Source organism: Hyla sarda, chromosome 1 (assembly GCF_029499605.1).
Source record: "Hyla sarda isolate aHylSar1 chromosome 1, aHylSar1.hap1, whole genome shotgun sequence".
Taxonomy (NCBI): Eukaryota; Metazoa; Chordata; class Amphibia; order Anura; family Hylidae; genus Hyla; species Hyla sarda.
The window spans coordinates 575,604,654-575,624,112 of NC_079189.1; the positions used below are offsets into that span (position 1 = coordinate 575,604,654).

The following is a 19,459-nucleotide window of genomic DNA, read 5'->3' on the forward strand; positions in this document are numbered from 1 at the left end:
AAGGTCTTATAGAACTGAGATGTTAAGCCATCCGGACCGGGTGACTTCTTGAGGGCAAGCCCATCAATAGCCATCCTGACTTCCTCTTCCCTGATCATCTCTGTCAAAACGTCAAGAGAGGGGTCTACTCCTGGTTCAGGGATGGTTTCAGCCAAGAAAGCTGATACCTTATCTCGATCTAGATCCTTCCTTCCCAAGAGGTGCGAGTAGAAGGATCTGACGACCTCCAGGATCCCTGATCTGGACCTTTTCAAGGATCCCGTACTATCAATCAGTCCTGAGACTATTTTACTATTCACTGACATCTTGCAGTTTCTGTAAGGGTCGGGCGAGCGGTACTTCCCGTAATCCCTCTCAAAAACCAAAGATGCGTGCCTATCATACTGGCACTTCATCAGCAAGGACTTCACTCTGGAGATATCCTCTCGGCTACCTCCAGTCGAGACAAGGTTCTCAAGTTTCTTCCTCAGGCCCTGGTACAAGCGGTACCTGTTTAGGCTTCTGAGGCCCGAGAGCTGGCGGAAGAATCTTGCAACCCTTTCCTTGAAGATCTCCCACCACTCTGACTTACTGTTACAAAGGCCCAGCAATGGTACCTGGCTCTGAAGAAAATCCTCAAAGGACTGTCTTATCTCCGCTTCTTCCAAGAGAGACGAATTCAGCTTCCAATAGCCTCTGCCCATCCGGGGGGTCTCTGTGACATTCAGAGAAAACAAAATTAAACAGTGATCGGAGAACTCCACCTCAACAACAGATACTGCTGAAGAGACGGCTTCCTCCTTTAAATAAAACCTATCTATCCAAGACCTACAACTACCCCTATGATAGGTGAATCCCGCGTGGCCTGGGGTGTGCCGGATGTGGACATCCACCAGGCGAGCCTCACTCGCTATGCTATTAAGGGCGACGCTATCATAAGTCAGCTTGTCTCTGGCACCTCCCCTGTCTTGGGGCCTCGTGACAGCATTAAAGTCCCCTCCAAAGACCACCTGCCGACTTGTAAAAAGATAGGGCTTGATCCTCATAAAGAGGCACTTCCGGTCCCACTTAGACTGTGGGCCGTAGATGTTAATAAGGCGAAGTTCTTGTCCCCTCATGAGGACATCTAAGATCAGGCACCTCCCCATTTCTAACTCGATAACCCGTCGGCATTCTACCGCTGCGGTAAAAAGGACCGCCACTCCGCTATACGGCTCGGCCCCAAGAGACCAGTAGGAGGGCCCATTCCTCCACTCTCTTTTAGCCTTGTAGATAGATGACATATCTGTTAGCCTGGTCTCCTGCAAAAATAAAATATCAGCATTAATATGGGCAAAAAAATCATAGGCCGCAAATCGAGCTGTATCTGACTTAATGCTGGCAACATTAATGGATGCCAGAGTCAACGGAGAGGGTGCCGCCATCAAGGGTGATTGAGTTAGACAGCTTTCTTTTTCCCACTCCCCTTCTCACCCTCCACATCAGAAGAACTCTTCACCCTCTTTAGAGAAATAGAAGTGTCCATCTCACCAGACGTCGTTTTACTTTCCTCGTCTCCGGATTCTAGGCCAGTCCCTTCCCCCGAGGACATAACCTCCCCAGGGGAAGAGGACTCGGCGCCCCCTGGAAGCCCCTCTGCCACCTCCCCCTCATCCTCCCCTTCCGAAGAAGAGGAGGAGATGTCCCTGAGGGGTCGGAATCGATTGGAAAGGCCAACCAGAGGGGAGTCAGTTTTGCCTTCCTTTGGCACCTGGACCAGGGTGGGAGAAGATCTCAAATCTCCCTTTTTTTTTTTACTTGTACCCCGCTTTCGTGTCTCCTTCTGCCATCCCATATCATCCTCCTCCACGCTATCTGAGGAGATGGCACCTTCCTCATTCTGGATCCTCCTGACCTCCTCATTCAGCTCGCCATCCCTCGGGGTCTCAGCAGCAAGGTTGGCCTCTGGGACAGAATGAGAGGTCGTCCCAGTAACCCGGGCTTTCTCCATCACCCTATCCCTTTGGCGTTTATCAAGACGTCTTAGTTGGGCTGGTGTCTTTCTCTTGCTGTTCCTCACTGACCCCTCAGTTCCTCCACCCCTGCTAGTCCCCTCCCCAGCAGATTCCGGCTCGTGATCTTCACCCGCTGGGGACAAGACCGCATTAGCGAAAGAACGAGGGCAACGACTGAATGGGTGACCTAAGTCACCACACAGGTGACACCTAATCTCTGCACAAGATGCGGCAAGATGGCCTACACCCCCACACAAGGCACATTTCTGCACCGTACAGTTTGCACTGAAGTGTGTGGGGTCACCACATCTGTGACAGAGCTTCGGCTGACCCCGGTAGAAAATCTGGATACGATCCCTGCCGAGAAAGGCAGAGGATGGAATATGGGTAACTGTATTTCCTGAACGCTTAAGTTTTACCAAAAACGTCCAGGCTCCTGACCAGATGCCAAACTCGTCCCTGTTCTTCTGCGGGACCCCCATTACCTCGCCATACCGTCCTAACCAGGTGATAATGTCAACACAAGAGAGTGATTCGTTACGGGTCAAAACGGTCACTCTCTTGATTTCGTTTTGACGAGACAATGCCTGTACGGCAAAGTCTCGCCAGCCGGGCTCATTCTTTACCAATTCATAATTCGACCAGAAAAGCTCAAGCCCCTCTGGCCGAACAAAACTGATATCGAATTCAGGAGCACCGTAGGGATGTATCAAGGCAAAGATATCAACTGCCTTGAAGCCCATCTTTAGCAAGAGCTCAACCACTTTGGTCCTTGAAGGACACATATCTTCGCCCTGCCACCGAAGACGGACCACATTCCTACGGTTACTACCTGCCCCGGCTGTTGGGAGGGACCACACAGTATCGCCCCCTCTTTCCTCTCGGAAGGCAGAGAGACCGTGTCTCTCTATCCAGAAGGACAGATCAACTGCTCTACCCTCTACATTAATCGACCTTTCCCCCTTTTTCAGAGCTTCCAGGAGACGTCGCTGCAATAAACCGTCCCTAGAGTCAGGAGACGAGGAAAGTATTCTACTTCCCCCAGCAGTGACATTGGCATAACTCCTATGATCTGTCACCACTGGGGGGGCAACCGGACCAGACCCTACACCTACACCACTTCTAATGACAACATCCCCACCACCTCCAATAACAACATTAGCACTTCCCCCAACAACATTGTTTCCAATAGCCTCATCTGTAGTCCCATCACCACCACCCCCAATTACAGCAACAGCAAAATCACCTTCTCCAATAACATTAACCTCCATCCTCTCCCCAGTCATACACCCCGTACCCCCATTTACCTTCTCATTCACACTGGCTGGACCAGAAATAGCAAATCCGGGAAAAGAGGATGATGATGATGATGATGATGTTTTTTCCTGTTTTGCCTCAGCATCACGGGGCACTGGGGCTGGGACAACCTCCGCTGGCCCTTTAAGGGACCGGGCAGCATGCTTGCCCGGTCTAGAGGAGGCCCCAGCCCTGTTCTTATTAGTGCCCTCCGCCTCATCAGCATCATCTCCAGTCTTTTCATGGCGCCGCTGATCAATGGGATCAGCGGCACCAATGCAAAACAAACGTTTTTCTTCACTTTTGGGAGTGTCTGTTATGCCCTTTACTACCTCCGGCACTGAGTCACCCCCCTCTCGCACAGGGGAGCGAACTACAGCCCCGGAGTCTGCCTCTCTGCCCACCGCTGAGCCGCCCTCACTGTACGGCCTTGCGGCCGATGCCTTCTCTGCTCCATCCCTGCTACTGCAAACAGGCATGGAGCTCTGCGCCCTTTTAGTATCTGTACTCTCCCCGCACCTTTGCACCGAGTCCACCACAGAACACGGGCTGGGCTGGGTAACGGGGCTTGCACAATGAGCTGACCCTGCGGCCGACTCAGGATTTACAGGGAGGGGGGTGTAGATGTAACTCACCACTTCTTGCTGCTTTGGCTTGGTCTTCTTTTTCTTCTTATCCCCAGGTGCCTCATTTGGGAGCTCATCTCCAAACACCAGGTTCTGAGGACACACTGGGGATTCCAGCATGCGGATCTGGGCCATTAGCGCCCCTCCCTGGTAGCTGCTGTCACTGTCCTCCCCTGAGTCGGCAGGTGATAATGCTGGCTGCTGTTCAGGGGGCCCACTGTACGGGGCCTGCTGCTGTTGCCGCAGGCCACCAGGTGGATCTGGCTGTAGTTCTTCCTCCATCTCCTCCGCATCATCCACCTGGCTCTCAGGTTGCAGCCCCATCAACCTTTTATTTTTTTCTTCTTCTTTCACCCTGAAGCGCTCCTCATTTTCCAATTTTTCTTTAAATGGCCCACTCTTCTCCAGTAATGCTGCTCTCCTCTCCTCCAAAACTTGCATGTCAGCCATAAGTCTTTTTATCTCTGACTGGATCTCAGTTTTTTTCCGTTTAGGACTAACCTTGGCTCTGGCACGGGCACAGCGCAGTTCCTCTCGTAGCCTCCTGATGGTCTTACAGGCGTCTTCATACTCACGGAGGTGACTTTTTACCCGGGAGGTATAGGTGGAAATAGACTCCCGGGTCCTCAGCACTCCCCAGCCTTCCTCACTGAGGTCGGCTTCACCTCCGTGAGTACTCTGCCTTCTTCCGGACGAACCCAGCTTTCCACTGGCAGCACCCAGCTTTCCCAAGGAGGATCCCACCTTGGAGTTTTTCGCCTCTGTGGGGGGAGTTGGAGCAGCATTGCTGCGACTCCTGGTGGAACGCCTCACCCCCAAATCCTCCGATGTTCCGGCCGCTTGCTGGCTTCTACTGCTCCCCTGCGGCCTATTCCGAGGAGCAGAAGCCTGGGCCTCGCCTCCCTCACTCATGCCTGGAAACCCACTCCCTCCCTGGGGAGGAGGAAGCAGGCCCCAGGTGGAACAGATGGTAATTCCCTGGAGCTCAGGAGACACAGCAGACACACAGCACAGCTGAAGCACGACCACACCCGCAACTAATTGGTCAGCACTCCAGAGCTGTACTCACTATTCTGCTGGTGGAGTCACTGTGTACATACATTACATTACTTATTCTGTACTGATCCTGAGATATATCCTGTATTATACTCCAGAGCTGCGCTCACTATTCTGCTGGTGGAGTCACTGTGTACATACATTACATTACTTATCCTGTACTGATCCTGAGTTATATCCTGTATTATACTCCAGAGCTGTACTCACTATTCTGCTGGTGGGGTCACTGTGTATATACATTACATTACTTATCCTGTACTGATCCTGAGTTATATCCTGTATTATACTCCAGAGCTGCACTCACTATTCTGCTGGTGAGGTCACTGTGTACATACATTACATTACTTATCCTGTACTGATCCTGAGTTATATCCTGTATTATACTCCAGAGCTGTACTCACTATTCTGCTGGTGAGGTCACTGTGTACATACATTACATTACTTATCCTGTACTGATCCTGAGTTATATCCTGTATTATACTCCAGAGCTGTACTCACTATTCTGCTGGTGAGGTCACTGTGTACATACATTACATTACTTATCCTGTACTGATCCTGAGTTATATCCTGTATTATACTCCAGAGCTGCACTCACTATTCTGCTGGTGAGGTCACTGTGTACATATATTACATTACTTATCCTGTACTGATCCTGAGTTATATCCTGTATTATACCCCAGAGCTGCACTCACTATTCTGCTGGTGAGGTCACTGTGTATATACATTACATTACTTATCCTGTACTGATCCTGAGTTATATCCAGTATTATACTCCAGAGCTGCACTCACTATTCTGCTGGTGAGGTCACTGTGTACATACATTACATTACTTATCCTGTACTGATCCTGAGTTATATCCTGTATTGGAATACATTTTTAGCAATTTATAACACTTTTCCTCTGCACCAGGTTTTATAATCTCCTCCATCGACTCTTATTACACAACTTACTTTTCATGAACTTTGATGACTCTGTGAACTATCGGGATATCTCTGCCTTCCACTTTGAAAACAACAATTTCTCCTGCCCTGATGGGGTCTTCCTGGAAGTTAGTGAGGAACAGCAGGTCCCCCCGATGAAACGCTGGCTCCATGCTGCCGCTGTGGGAGGAGCAGAGAGGTAAATACACATACAGAAAGGCACAAGATCTACTTACTGGATTTACTACAGATGTAGAAAAGGTGTTACACTGTATAATGTTCAGGCATTGAACGATGGAATAACGTGTACCGTGTAGTAGTATTACTTATGTTCAGCAAGTCAGTATTGTATATGTCCTAGTAATAGGTGAATACTGTCTAGCAGTATTTATGCATTACAAGTCCGTATTACTCATGCACTACAGTAGTATTAGGTGCACATGGTATAGCAGTTTTATTTACGCATTTTTTATGTACTATGGTTTTATTAGGTGTGCACAAAATGGCGGTATTTATGCACTGTATAGTTTAAAGGGGTACTCCGGTGGAAATTAATTTTTTATTTTTTAATCAACTGGTGCCAGAAAGTTAAACAGATTCGTAAATTATTTCTATTAAAAAAAATGAATCCTTCCAGTACTTATTAGCTGCTGAATACTACACAGGAAATTATTTTCTATTTGGAACACAGAGCTTCCTGCTGACATCATGGCCACAGTGCTCTCTGCTGACACCTCTGTCCATTTTAAGAACTGTCCAGAGTAGGAGAAAATCCCCATTGAAAACTAATGCTGCTCTGGTCAGTTTCTAAAATGGACAGAGATGTCAGCAGAGAGCACTGTGGTCATGATGTCAGCAGAGAGCTCTGTGTTCCAAAAAGAAAATAATTTCCTCTGTAGTATACAGCAGCTAAGTAGTACTGGAAGGATTAAAAAAAATGTATAGAAGTAATTTACAAATCTGTTTAAAGGGGTTCTCCGGTGGAAACCTTTTTTTTTTTTTTTTTTTTTAATCAACTGGTGCCAGAAAGTTAAACAGATTTGTAAATGACTGTCCAGAGCAGCATATGTTTGCTATGGGGATTTTCTCCTACTCTGGACAATTCCTAACATGGACAGAGATGTCAGCAGAGAGCACTGTGGTCATGATGTCAGCAGAGAGCTCTGTGTTCCATAAAGAAAATAATTTCCTCTCTACTATTCAGCATAGTGCTGGGCGGTTAACCGGCTCATACCAAATACCGAAATTTTTGTACAATATGAATTTTTCCCATACCGCAATACCGGTTGGGCCCCTCCCCCTCAGGAATGAATGAATTATCAACCCAGCGCTGCGCTGTCCCCACATTGGGGAACTAATCATATGTGACCCGTGAGCGCTGTTCTGCCCCCCCCCCCCAATTAATTATCAGTCCAGCGCTGCACTGTCCCCATCGGGGTACTACTCACATATCACCCGCAAGCGCTGCCTCCCTCGTCCTCCTTTTTGTTGTGGGCCGCCGGCGCTGACACTCTACACTGTACGCTGTATCCCTATGACGGGGCTGCAAAACATAAACAAAATAAACTGTAACTCACCTTCCCCATCGGTCCAGACCTGCTTCCTGGGGACATGAACGTTGGAGAGCCGCCAGCCTATCACCAGCCGCAGCGATGTTCCGCCTCGGCCGGTGATAGGGTGAGCCCACTGTCATGTAAGAAGCCGGCTTCTTACATGACAGTGGGCTCAGCCTATCACCGGCAGAGGCGGAACATCAATGCGGCCGATGATAGGCTGGCGGCTCTCCAACGTTCATGTCTCCAGGAAGAGCTTGAGGCCGACGTAGGAAGGTGAGTTAAAGTTTATTTTGTTTATGTTTTGCAGCCCGGTCATAGGGATACAGTGTACAATGTAGAGTGTCAGCGCCGGCGGCCCACAACAAACAGGAGGACAAGGAGGGCAGCGATTGCGGGTGATATGTGAGTATTTACCCCGATGGGGACAGCGCAGTGCTTAATTAATGGGGGGGGGGGGCAGAACAGTGCTCGCAGGTCACGTGATTTGGGGGGTGGGAGAAATACCGTTATATACCGTGGAACCGCCATAAGTTTAAAAAAATACTGTGATACGCACATTTGGTCATACCGCCCAGCTCTAATTCAGCAGCTAATAAATACTGGAAGGATTAAGATTTTTTAATAGAAGTAATTTACAAAGTATGTTTACCTTTCTGGCACCAGTTGATTTAAAAAATAAAATAAAATAAATAAAGTTTTCCACCGGAGTACCCCTTTAGGGGCTACAGTAGTATTAGGTGCGCACTGTATAGCAGTTTTATTTATGCATTACTAGCTGAGTACCCAGCGCTGCCCGGATTTTCCTACCTTATCTTTGGTGGGGAGGAAAAGCAACAAAGGAGGAAGCTTATGTCCTCATATCCTGTCCCTAAATCCTGACCCCATATCCCGACCCCAAATCCCCTCCTCATATTCCAACCTCATATTTTGTTCTCATATCTCGACACCATATCTCAACACCATATCCCGTTCCTATAGCTAACCCTCATTTCTAATCCTCATATCCCGTCCTCAGGTGGGGCTGCGTTGTGGTAAAGATATTAGAAGCTGGAAATAAAAGGGGCGTGTCTGTGAGATTTGGTATTATGGTATTATTATCTGCTCACTGTATAGCAGATTTATATTGGCCCGATTTTTCTGTATTAGACTAATATGTAGTATGACATTTATTTCAGGTCAGAGTCACTTACAATACACACACTGTATGCAGTCGTTCCCAACCAGGGTGCCTCCAGCTGTTGCAAAACTACAACTCCCAGCACTTCGGCTGTCCGGGCGTGCTGGAAGTTGTAGTTTTGAAACAGCTGGAGGCACCCTGGTTGGGAAACACTGTCATACACATAGCACTACTGCATCTGGCTGTGTGTATATTTAGCTGGGTGCATGTATGTGTGCATACCAGTCAATAAGCAGCTCTCTGAGGTCGACGTATCTGTCACTATCCCATATCTATGAACTCCATCCACAACAACCAGCCTGGACCTACCTCAAAACAACAACAATGGGGCTCTCGCTCCCTGTGACCACGATCAGGCCTTTCCATATCATGAGGGCAGATGACACAATCATGGCAAAGTTAAGGACTTGATAATAAAGCTGTAGAAGGGAAAGGGAAAAAAAACAGAACATAAAAACTATGTACATATTACACAAGAAAGAAAAATATATAATATAAATATATAATATAAAATATATATATATATATATATATATACACACTGATCTCCCTGTGACAGTCATTAGTGTCCCCTCAACTTCCTTGGTCACAATTAGAGATGAGCGAACTTACAGTAAATTCGATTCGTCACGAACTTCTCGGCTCGGCAGTTGATGCCTTTTCCTGCATAAATTAGTTCAGCTTTCAGGTGCTCCCGTGGGCTGGAAAAGGTGGATACAGTCCTAGGAGACTCTTTCCTAGGAATGTGTCCACCTTTTCCAGCCCACCGGAGCACCTGAAAGCTGAACTAATTTACGCAGGATAAGTCATCAACTGCCGAGCCGAGAAGTTCGTGACAAATTGAATTTACTGTAAGTTCGCTCATCTCTAGTCACAATCATTAGTGTCCCCTCTGCTCCCTGTGTCAGAGTCCTTAGTGTCCCCCTTGTCTCCGCTTGTGTCACAGTCAGTGTTTGCTCATCTTTCCCGTATGTTATTAGTGTTCCCTCGATGCCTTCGATGGCGATCCACTGTTTAACCCCTTCATGACCCAGGGTTTTTCCATTTTTGCACTTTCGGTTTTTTCCTCCTTACCTTTAAAAAACCATGGGGGAGATTTATCAAAACCTGTGCAGAGGAAAACTTGCCCAGTTGCCCATAGCAACCAATCAGATCACTTCTTTCATTTTTCACAGGCCTTCATAAAAATGAAAGCAGCAAGCTGATTGGTTGCTATGGGCAACTGGGCAAGTTTTCCTCTGCACAGGTTTTGATAAATCTCCCCCATAACTTTTTCAATTTTGCACCTAAAAATCCATATGATGGCTTATTTTTTGCGCCACCAATTCTACTTTGTAATGACATCAGTCATTTTACCCAAAAATCTACAGCAAAACGGAAAAAAAAATTCATTGTGCGACAGGGGGGTGATTCAAACTTTTATTAGGGAAGAGGGGTTAAATGATCTTTATTCACTTTTTTTTTTGCAATGTTATAGCTCCCATAGGGGACTATAACACTGCACACACTGATCTTTTACATTGATCAATGGTTTCTCGTAGGAAACCAGTGATCAGTGATTCTGCCGCTTGACTGCTCATGCCTGGATCTCAGGCACTGAGCAGTAATTCAGCGATCGGACAGCGAGGAGGCAGGTAGGGACCCTCCGGCTGTCCTGTAAGCTGTTCTGGATGCCACAATTTCGCCGCGGCGATCCCGAACAGCTCCCTGAGCTAACCGACAGTTTACTTTCACTTTAGACATGGCGTTCAACTTTGAACGCCGCGTCTAAAGGGTTAATAGCGTGCGGCACAGCGATCAGTTCCGCTCACTATTAGCCACGGGTCCCGGCCGTTGCTACGTGGCCCCGCGTTATAGAATGGGAGCCGACCCATGACGTACATGTATGTCATGGGTCGGGAAAGGGTTAAAGGGGTACTCCCTTTTTTTAAACAGTTAAACAGATTTGTAAATTACTTCTATTAAAAAATCTTAATCCTTCCAGTACTTTTTAGGGGCTGTATACTACAGAGGAAATGCTTTTCTTTTTGGATTTTTCCTCTGTCATGACCACAGTGCTCTCTGCTGACCATTTAAGGAACTATCCAGAGCAGGAGAAAATCCCCATAGCAAACATATGCTGCTCTGAAAAGTTCCTAAAATGGACAGCAGAGAGAACTGTGGTCGTGACAGAAGAGAAACCCAAAAAGAAAAGCATTTCCTCTGTAGTATACAGCCCCTAAAAAGTACTGGAAATAGAAGTCATTTACAAATCTGTTTAATTTCGGGCACCAGTTGATTAAAAAAAAAAAGTTTTCCACAGGAGGACCCCTTTAACAATGGATGTCACGTACAAGCACAGAGCGTGAGCGCTGAAGCCGTTGGTTGGTTGCGGCAGTCACCTGACGTCCACTCCTCACGTAACACTGACCGGAGGCAGAAGGTGGAGATCAGCACAGGAATGGAGGCAGAGGTAACTAAAACAGTTTTGTTTTTGTATTTTGGTTGAGGATTGCCAGGAAAGGGCTGACAAAAACCTGCGCTGACTGATGTGATCCACTCTCTCTCCTATGGTAAAAAGTCTCCTGGCGCCACAGAGACAGTGATTCAAAGCTACACAAGGAAGACTAGAAAAAAAGCTAGTGTGAGCAGCGGGTCTGTAGAAGTGATACATCTATGGGTTGGGGAGACTCTGTACTCTAGAAGACACATATGTTGAGTGTTGTTTATTAAAAAAAATTAAAAAAACGTAAAGTGTGAATTTCAACATAAAAACTGCGATAGGAAAGGAGTCTCTCGGTGTACTCGCGTTGGAGGTGGCTCTTTGAACATTTATTTCTGTGCGACAATACTGATCGGGACACATAAGGGGAGATAAGGGGGACATTAATGAGTGTGACACATGAGGGGAGATAAGAGGGACGCTAATGAGTGTGACACATGAGGGGAGATAAGGGGGACATTAATGAGTGCGACACATGAGGGGAGATAAGGAGTGTGACACATGAGGGAAGATAAGGGGGACAATAATGAGTGTGACAGACATGAGGGGGACAATAATGATCGTGACATGAGGGGAGATAAGGGGGCTCTACTGATCATACCATAAGGGGAGACTAGGGGGGACACTAATGACTGTGACACAAGGGGAACAATGATTGTGACATGAGAGGAAATGAAGGGGACACTACTGATCGTGATATATGAGGGGGACACTGATGATCATTACACATGAGGGGAGATGAGGGAACACTAAGGACTGACACACCGAGAAATGAGGGAGACACTAAGGACCATGACACAGGGAGAGATGAGGGTGCACTAATAACTGTGACACTGGGAGAGTTGAGGGGACACTCATGACTAACACACGAGGGGAGATGGGGGGGTTACACTAATGACTGTGAAACAGGAGGACATGGGGGAAACTAATGACTGATCATGTGATGTTCCATGCCGTGCAGCATCCCTCCTCCTAAATTTATAACACATTTTTCAAGCTCTGGTTTAGCACATCTGCCTATTGATATAGTCACCCAGCTTTCCCATCAACAGATTAGACTAGTAGATTCCCACACAGACATGACCATGAGCCATAAGGACACTCAGGGACTTCTAGGTGAATGTATCTGTATTTTGGAGTCTTCAATGGAGCTGGCGCGATGCCCTCGACTCCGCCAATATTGCTCATGAAAACTCATTCAATAATTGGCACCGGAATTAGATGAGTGAACATTGGCGAGAACCGCGCTGAATGCTGATGAAGGAAACCGGCGGATACAATGGGCCATGTGTGACGCCAATGCCACATACAGTAAGATTTCTAACTCTGCTTTTTTTGTCTTCGCAAAGGAAGCCGGAAAAGCCTCTGAGGTCGCACAAGACGCTGCCAGCTCCTGGGTTACCGAGGAAACCGGCCTCATTACGGCCCATCTGTGCCACCTCCAATTTATGGCTCTGCCTAGACACACCAGGGACAGTCTGGTCCAGAGAGCGAAGACGCGGAGACGTCACAGTCAGTGTGCAACATGCAAACTTAACCCCTTGGACCTCATTTTTCCTGGAAAAAGTATGTAGGAAAATGAAGGAAAGGCTTTTTACCAACCAAGGCATCTTCAGCCTTCGACTTCCCGTGTATGCTGGGAGTTGTCGTTTTGCAACAGCTGGAGGCACACTGGTTGGGAAACACTGCATTACACAGTAACCCATTACATTTTTTAAGGGAGTGCCATCATCTGGGGAGGCCTCCTTTAGTATACCACACTACTATGGCTGGCCAAACAACACATGTAGAGGTATGGAAACCTAACAACGATAAAACCCCTTGGGGTTATATGGTTGTTAGGTTCCTTTAGTATACCGGCTCTCTAATTTGTAATATACTTTGTATTGATTTTATTTTTATTTTTTTTTAATTCATGCTTGCATTAGAGAATGGGAACATCTTAAAGGGTTACTCTGGGGAAGACAACTTGTCCCCTATCCACAGGGGATAAGAGGATAAGCGTCTGATCGCCGAAACCCTCCGTAATCTCCTGTACAGGACCTGTCTTTTCCGCTGAACTTCTGAATACTCCTGAGTACTCCGGCCCCTACCCCAGAGATGAGCAGGAGTGACAGCAAAATCACAGGCCGAGATGGGTCCCAGTCCCAGCTGGTTATTGGCTGAGAAGGGCCGTCACGTGAGCACGTCGCTGAGGGTGGGGCAAGAGAGCTCAAGGGAGAAGCTGCTGAATGGAAAGTTCAACACGAGAGCCGAGCACCCATCGCCAGAGCAGGCACCTGTCGGGAGAGCAGGGGCTTATCCCCTATCCTGTGTATAGGGAATAAGTTGTCTTCCCTGGAGTACCCCTTTAAAGTCAGTGTAATGCAGGTATATTTCTGTACATGTTCTGTACTACAGCAGCCAGTTTTGGCCCAACCACATAATGGGAGATCCATGATGCCTTCAGTTTGTCATTAGACTAGCGATTGGGCTAGAAGGGTGGATGTAATTAGGGCTGGGGGGTATGACCAAATGTGTGTAGCACGTTTTTTTTTTTAAACTAGCCCCCCCCCATATTAATTATCAGCCCACATCTCCATCGGCGTAAATACTCACATCACCCACAACTGCTGCCCTCCTCGTCCTGTTTGTTGCGGCCGTCGGCGCTGGCACTCTATACTGTGCGGTATCCCTATGCCAGGGCTGCAAAAGGTAAACAAAATAAACTTTAACGCACATACATCGGCCTTACGCTGGGGACGGGAACATCGGACAGCCATCAGTCTATCACCGGCCGCAGCGATGTTCCGCCTCGGCCGGTGATGGGCTGAGCCCACTGTCATGTAAGAAGCCGGCTCCTTACATGACAGTGCGCTCAGCCTATCACCTGCCGAGGCGGAACATCGCTGCGGCCGGTGATAGGCTGACGGCTGCCCGACGTTCCCGTCCCCAGGAAACAAGTGAGGCCGGTACCGGACCAACGGGAGGTGAGTTAAAGTTTATTTTGTTTATTTTTTGCAGCCCAGGCATAGGGATACCACACAGTATAGAGCAGTGGTCTCCAATCTGCGGACCTCCAGATGTTGCAAAACTACAACTCCCAGCATGCCCGGACAGCCGTTGGCTGCCCGGGCATGCTGGGAGTTGTGGATTTGCAACATCTGGAGGTCCGCAGGTTGGAGACCACTGGTATAGAGTGTCAGCACCGGCGCCCGCAACAAACAGGACGGGGAGAGCAGCGCATGCAGGTGACATGTGAGTAGTACCCTGATGGGCTGGGCTGATAATTAATTTTGTGGGGGGGGGGGGAGCAGAACAGTGCTCGCAGGTCCCATATGATTAGTTCCCTGATGTGGGGACAGCACAGCGCTGGGGTGATTCATTCATTCTCGAGGGGGAGGGGCCAAACCGGTATTGCGGTATGGGTTAAAATTCATATCGTGCAGCACAAACATTTCGGTATTAACCGGTATACCGCCCAGCCCATACATAGGCAAAATTGTTGCCATATTATGCACAACTAAATCTAGCCATTGGCTGAAAATCTAATCTATTTTTACACACAGCTGAGAGTTTGCTGCAATCGTATCCAGCGTAAACAATTCTCTAGAACAGTGTTGTGCAACAGCTGGAGGCACTCTAGAAAAGCTGAGTGACACTTCCATATAACTAAACCCAAACTGAGCAGCCCCTATAATGTTGCTCATATGCATCTACAGCGCAGCCCCTCGCAATGACACTGACTGATCACAGCTGCCTCCTCTCGAGGCCGGGGTAATGCTCAGAACATTCACATAATTGATTACAGAAGACCCGGAGGAGCACTGTTCTGCACCAATGAGGGAAAATCAGTATAATTCTGCCATTGTGTAATGCAGAGACATTATTTGGATGATCCAGCACTACAATACTGGACTGTGCAGTATATCATATATACCATGTTCTAGGTTATTCTGGCATTTCTAGGGTGGCACCATATGATCAATATAGAAAAAAAAATGTATATAAAAAACACAAGGATAAGTTGGCCAGCACACATTGGTACCAAACTACTGCATGGACCCGGCATACAGGTGCACGCTGCTAGGCTAAATATACATAGACAGGAGAATACAGCAGCACACTGCCAGCACAAAGATACAGATAAAACATAAAATGCTATATTGCTACAATATACTGGTACTTTGCTCACCATTTGGTGTAGGGTCCGTCCCAATGAGGTCACCTTATCGTGGTGGGATGGTCCAAACTCTCTCTCATGTATGTATATATATTTTTATTTTTTTATATGTCTTTATTACATTGGGGGTCTACATCTTAGGTCTGTATTACATTGGGGGGGTCTACATCTTAGGTCTGTATTACATTGAGGGGGGAATCTACATCTGAGGTCTGTATTACATTGGGGGGGTCTACATCTGAGGTCTGTATTACATTGAGGGGGGTCTACATCTTAGGTCTGTATTACATTGAGGGGGGGTCTACATCTGAGGTCTGTATTACATTAAGGGGGGCTTCTAAATCTTAGGTCTGCATTACATTTAGGGGGGCATCTACATCTGAGGTCTGTATTACATTGAAGGGGGTCTACATCTAAGGTCTGTACAGTATTAGATTGGGGGTCTACATCTAAGGTCTGTATCACATTAAGGGTCTGCATTTGACATGAGTATTACATTGGGGGGGGGGGGGTCTGCACTTAAGTCTACATTACATTGGGCACAGATAATGATACCCGGTATACCAGGGTGAATTGCAAAAGTTTTAAAAATAAGAAGTCAATATGGTAACTATTGGGTCTTTACAAAACGGATGTATTATAAATGTTTAAAAATGAATAAAACACCTATACTTGAATTTCAGTAACCATAGAAACAGCCGATTGAAAGATCTAAAAACACGTAGCAAACTTTATAAAAACCAAAATTGATGTCACTATTAAAACTTTGAGGCAACTGTACATTGTATATTCACCAATATATTGTAATGGTACTTTCCATTATATATGCACTCATACACTGTAATGGTACGTCTACATTATACACCGATGAGTGCTCTTCTTGAAGATCAAACACTGTAACGATACGTATTCATTGTATATAGGTAATGGGGCCCTCACCTACATGTACTATAAACCGCAGCATCTGAACTTAGACTTCTTATAGAGGGAACAGATTATGTTTAGATTTTCTAGCTACCTTACCTATAAAAAGGGTAGATACTTACAGCTTTAATATTTGCTATAAAGTGCACTGTCAGGGAATAACCCCCTGTATTCCAATAATGTAAAATCTCGCAGGCTATTATTATGCAATGACAGTCTGTTTTCTTTATCCGGCAGGAAAGGAGTCGTTCAGGAATTATTTGTGTAAAAGGCTCTTTAGAAGCGGCACCGCGGGGAGACGAGTGGAAAAAGGCACCGAAAACAATACAAAACACTCCAACGTTCCCGGCATGGTAATGCGGCTAAATACATCAGAACATGAATGCCGGCCTGCTGAGACTTGAGGAAAAAAGCTAAGAAGGCTGTGATAGATTGTTTAGTGGCAGATGAGGCACCGGGGGCTTTAATCAGGGCTTATGGCGGAGATCGGTGCCTGTGCTGCCAACACTGCTTGCATAACATATAGGTCTATGCTCACACGAGCATTAAAGGGGCAGTCCATCTAGTATAAAGCACTGTCCCCCCCCCAACAGTAAGGTCATTATTGGGGGGTTGGTTACTTAAAAGCCTTGACAAGCAGCATTCAGTAATGTTCTTGTGCAGCTTTACATACAGTACTACACGGTCACTGTAGATGGATGTGAACAGTAGCATTATTTATGGCTATTACATAACTTGTATATTGCATTTTTCACCAGTTTTCCCCCTTCTGCAGACTTCCTTTTTTTTTAACTGTCCCAGAGCTAGTGGGTGTAGACTAGCTGCTATGATGTCTACCATACACTGTGCACGTGCACACAAAAGACGATCCTACCACCTATATATGTCTATGGCACAGCCTCAAAAGTAGCAGCAGCATGGAGGACATTATAGAGCAGTACTGAGCAGTGTAAAAGATAAAATGGAATTTGTTCAGCTCACCCACAACTGATGATACACCGCCACTCCCTTTTCAATTTGCTTCAACTTGGTGCACAGGTAAACCTACAGCTGTATTGTGGCCAGCATAGTAATCCAGAGAGACTCTTCATGATGAAGAAAATACAGGTAAATCAAAGTAAAAAAAAAAAAAGTCCAGCTAGATTAAAAATAGTAATAGTTTATTGCTTCATCCTTAAAATATGTCCCAGTGGACTACAAAAAAAATTAAACAAACATATAACAACACTAAATGCCTTGTTTTTTTTGTAGTCAATACTTTAAAGATGACGCGATAAAGTATAACTATTTTTAATCTATTTAGAATTTTTCTACCTAAGTGCTGGATTTTCTGCGTCATGGAGAGTCTCTCTGGATTACAGTACTGAGCAGTCTAAGGTTGGGTTCACATATATCCAGCGTCCAACTTAGTGAACCCAGCTCTAAACTGGCCGCAAATGAAGACTAAAGTGCATCAGCTGGAATAAGTTGTTTAACATCCGGCATTTAATAATTGCGCAGGCTGGATAGGAAAATGCAGCAAGATGTGTTCCCGGGTCTGGTGCCCTGGTGATGTGTCAGACCATCAGAAGGCTAAAATGAGACACCGGATGAATGTGAACTGTCCCATTCAAATAAATGGGACCAGTTCTATCATCTGTTTAAACGCTGCTGGATATATGTGAAGAGGGCCTAAGCTGTAAATCCAGCACTATAAGCTTCTGCAGTTTCTGTCTGCTTTTGGATCTTTCCTGCCTCTCCTCCCTCTATAGACTTCTATGAGCAGCATGTAATCATGTCTTTCAGTAAGCTGACATTCCATCTTTCTTGAGATAAACTTGCACTGTTTAAAGCGTACCTTTCAGATCCCACAAAAATAGATGATACTCAGTACCTAATTCTGACCATGCACATCAAATTTTTATGCCTCTATCACCTATATCTATTATAAAAATCCTTCTTTTCATTAGCTCACAGTCTTAATCCTTGTGGTGGTGGGAGGCGATTGGTGGAGGAAGGGGGCATGTCCCTCCTTGTGGTGGTGGGAAGTGATTGGTGTGTGGTGGGAGGGGGCGTGTCACTCCTTGTGGTGGTGGGAAGTGATTGGTGTGTGGTAGGAGGGGCATGTCCCTCCCTTGTAGTGGTGGGAGGTGATTGGTGTGTGGTGGGAGGGGGTGTGTCCCTCCTTGTGGTGGTGGGAGGTGATTTGTGTGGTGGAAGGGGGCGTGTCCCTCTAGTGGTGGTGGAATGTGATTGGTGTGTGGTGGAAGGGGGCGTGTCCCTCCTTGTGGTGGTGAGAAGTGATTGGTGTGTGGTAGGAGGGGCGTGTCCCTCCCTTGTAGTCGTGGGAGGTGATTGGTGTGTGGTGGGAGGGTGTGTGTCCCTCCTTGTGGTGGTGGGAGGTGATTGGTGTGTGGTGGGAGGGGGCATGTCCCTCTAGTGGTGGTGGAAGGTGATTGGTGTGTGGTGGGAGGGGGCATGTCCCTCTAGTGGTGGTGGAAGGTGATTGGTGTGTGGTGGGAGGGGGCGTGTCCCTCTAGTGGTGGTGGAAGGTGATTGGTGTGTGGTGGGAGGGGGCGTGTCTCTCCCTTGTGGTGGAGGGAGGCGATTGGTGTGTGGTAGAAGGGGGTGTATCCCTCCCTTGTGGTGGGAGGTGATTGGTGTGTGGTGGGAGGTGGTGTGTCCTTCCTTGTGGTGGTGGGAGGTGATTGGTCTGTCTGCTCATGCAGTCTTGTCCATGAGCCATCTCTTGTCCATAACTCATGTACAAGCCTGATGCTGCTGCAGGTTCGTGTCCCAGTAGGTATGGGGACCCCCTAGTGGTGGCAGCTTTCTTTATTAAATATAAAAAAAAAATTAAAAACAACCATATTACAAAAGGTCTTTCATTTTATCAGCAGCAACATATAAAGAGTTTTTGGATCTGACCGTGCATAATTTAAGGTATGTTCACACTATGGAATCTCTGCATGAAATTCCAATTAGGAATTTGGCTAAGAGATTCTGCTGCACAAATCTAGCATTGGTGTGAATGGGTCTTACACTAACCCACATACACTACAAAATTTCAGCAGCAGAAGAGAAAATCATGAGTTTGGAAAGGAGCCAGAGAATGAGGCATTTTCTCTGATAAAATACGTTTCCTATATTCACTTATACTATTGATCATTCAATGAGGCCAATGCACCAATTGGATCTTTGGACGAGGGAGTAGGGCTCATAACTCTATATAGCAGGGATGTCTAACCTACAGCCCTCCAGCTGTTGCAAAATTACAACTCTTTGCATGCCCGGACAGCCGTTGGCTG

At 46.7% G+C, this 19,459-nt stretch overlaps 1 protein-coding gene across 4 annotated transcripts in view; it reads right to left on the minus strand.

Moving 5' to 3' along the window:
- The window catches only part of SEC11C (SEC11 homolog C, signal peptidase complex subunit), a 51,498-nt gene that overhangs the window by 22,618 nt on the left and 9,421 nt on the right, over positions 1-19,459 (minus strand). Inside the window, exons 1-4 of one of the 4 annotated variants that reach the window (XM_056544524.1) lie at positions 11,688-11,705; positions 11,393-11,434; positions 8,914-9,023; positions 5,902-6,051 (exon numbers count right to left, since the gene is read on the minus strand). In XM_056544524.1, the coding sequence (XP_056400499.1) occupies positions 5,902-6,051; positions 8,914-9,023; positions 11,393-11,434; positions 11,688-11,690 (305 nt within the window). In that variant the 5' untranslated portion in view covers positions 11,691-11,705. Of the gene's footprint in view, positions 1-5,901; positions 6,052-8,913; positions 9,024-9,678; positions 9,803-11,392; positions 11,643-11,687; positions 11,706-19,459 lie in introns of those variants that run through there. The other 3 variants (XM_056544507.1, XM_056544534.1, XM_056544515.1) reach the window with 3 other exon arrangements.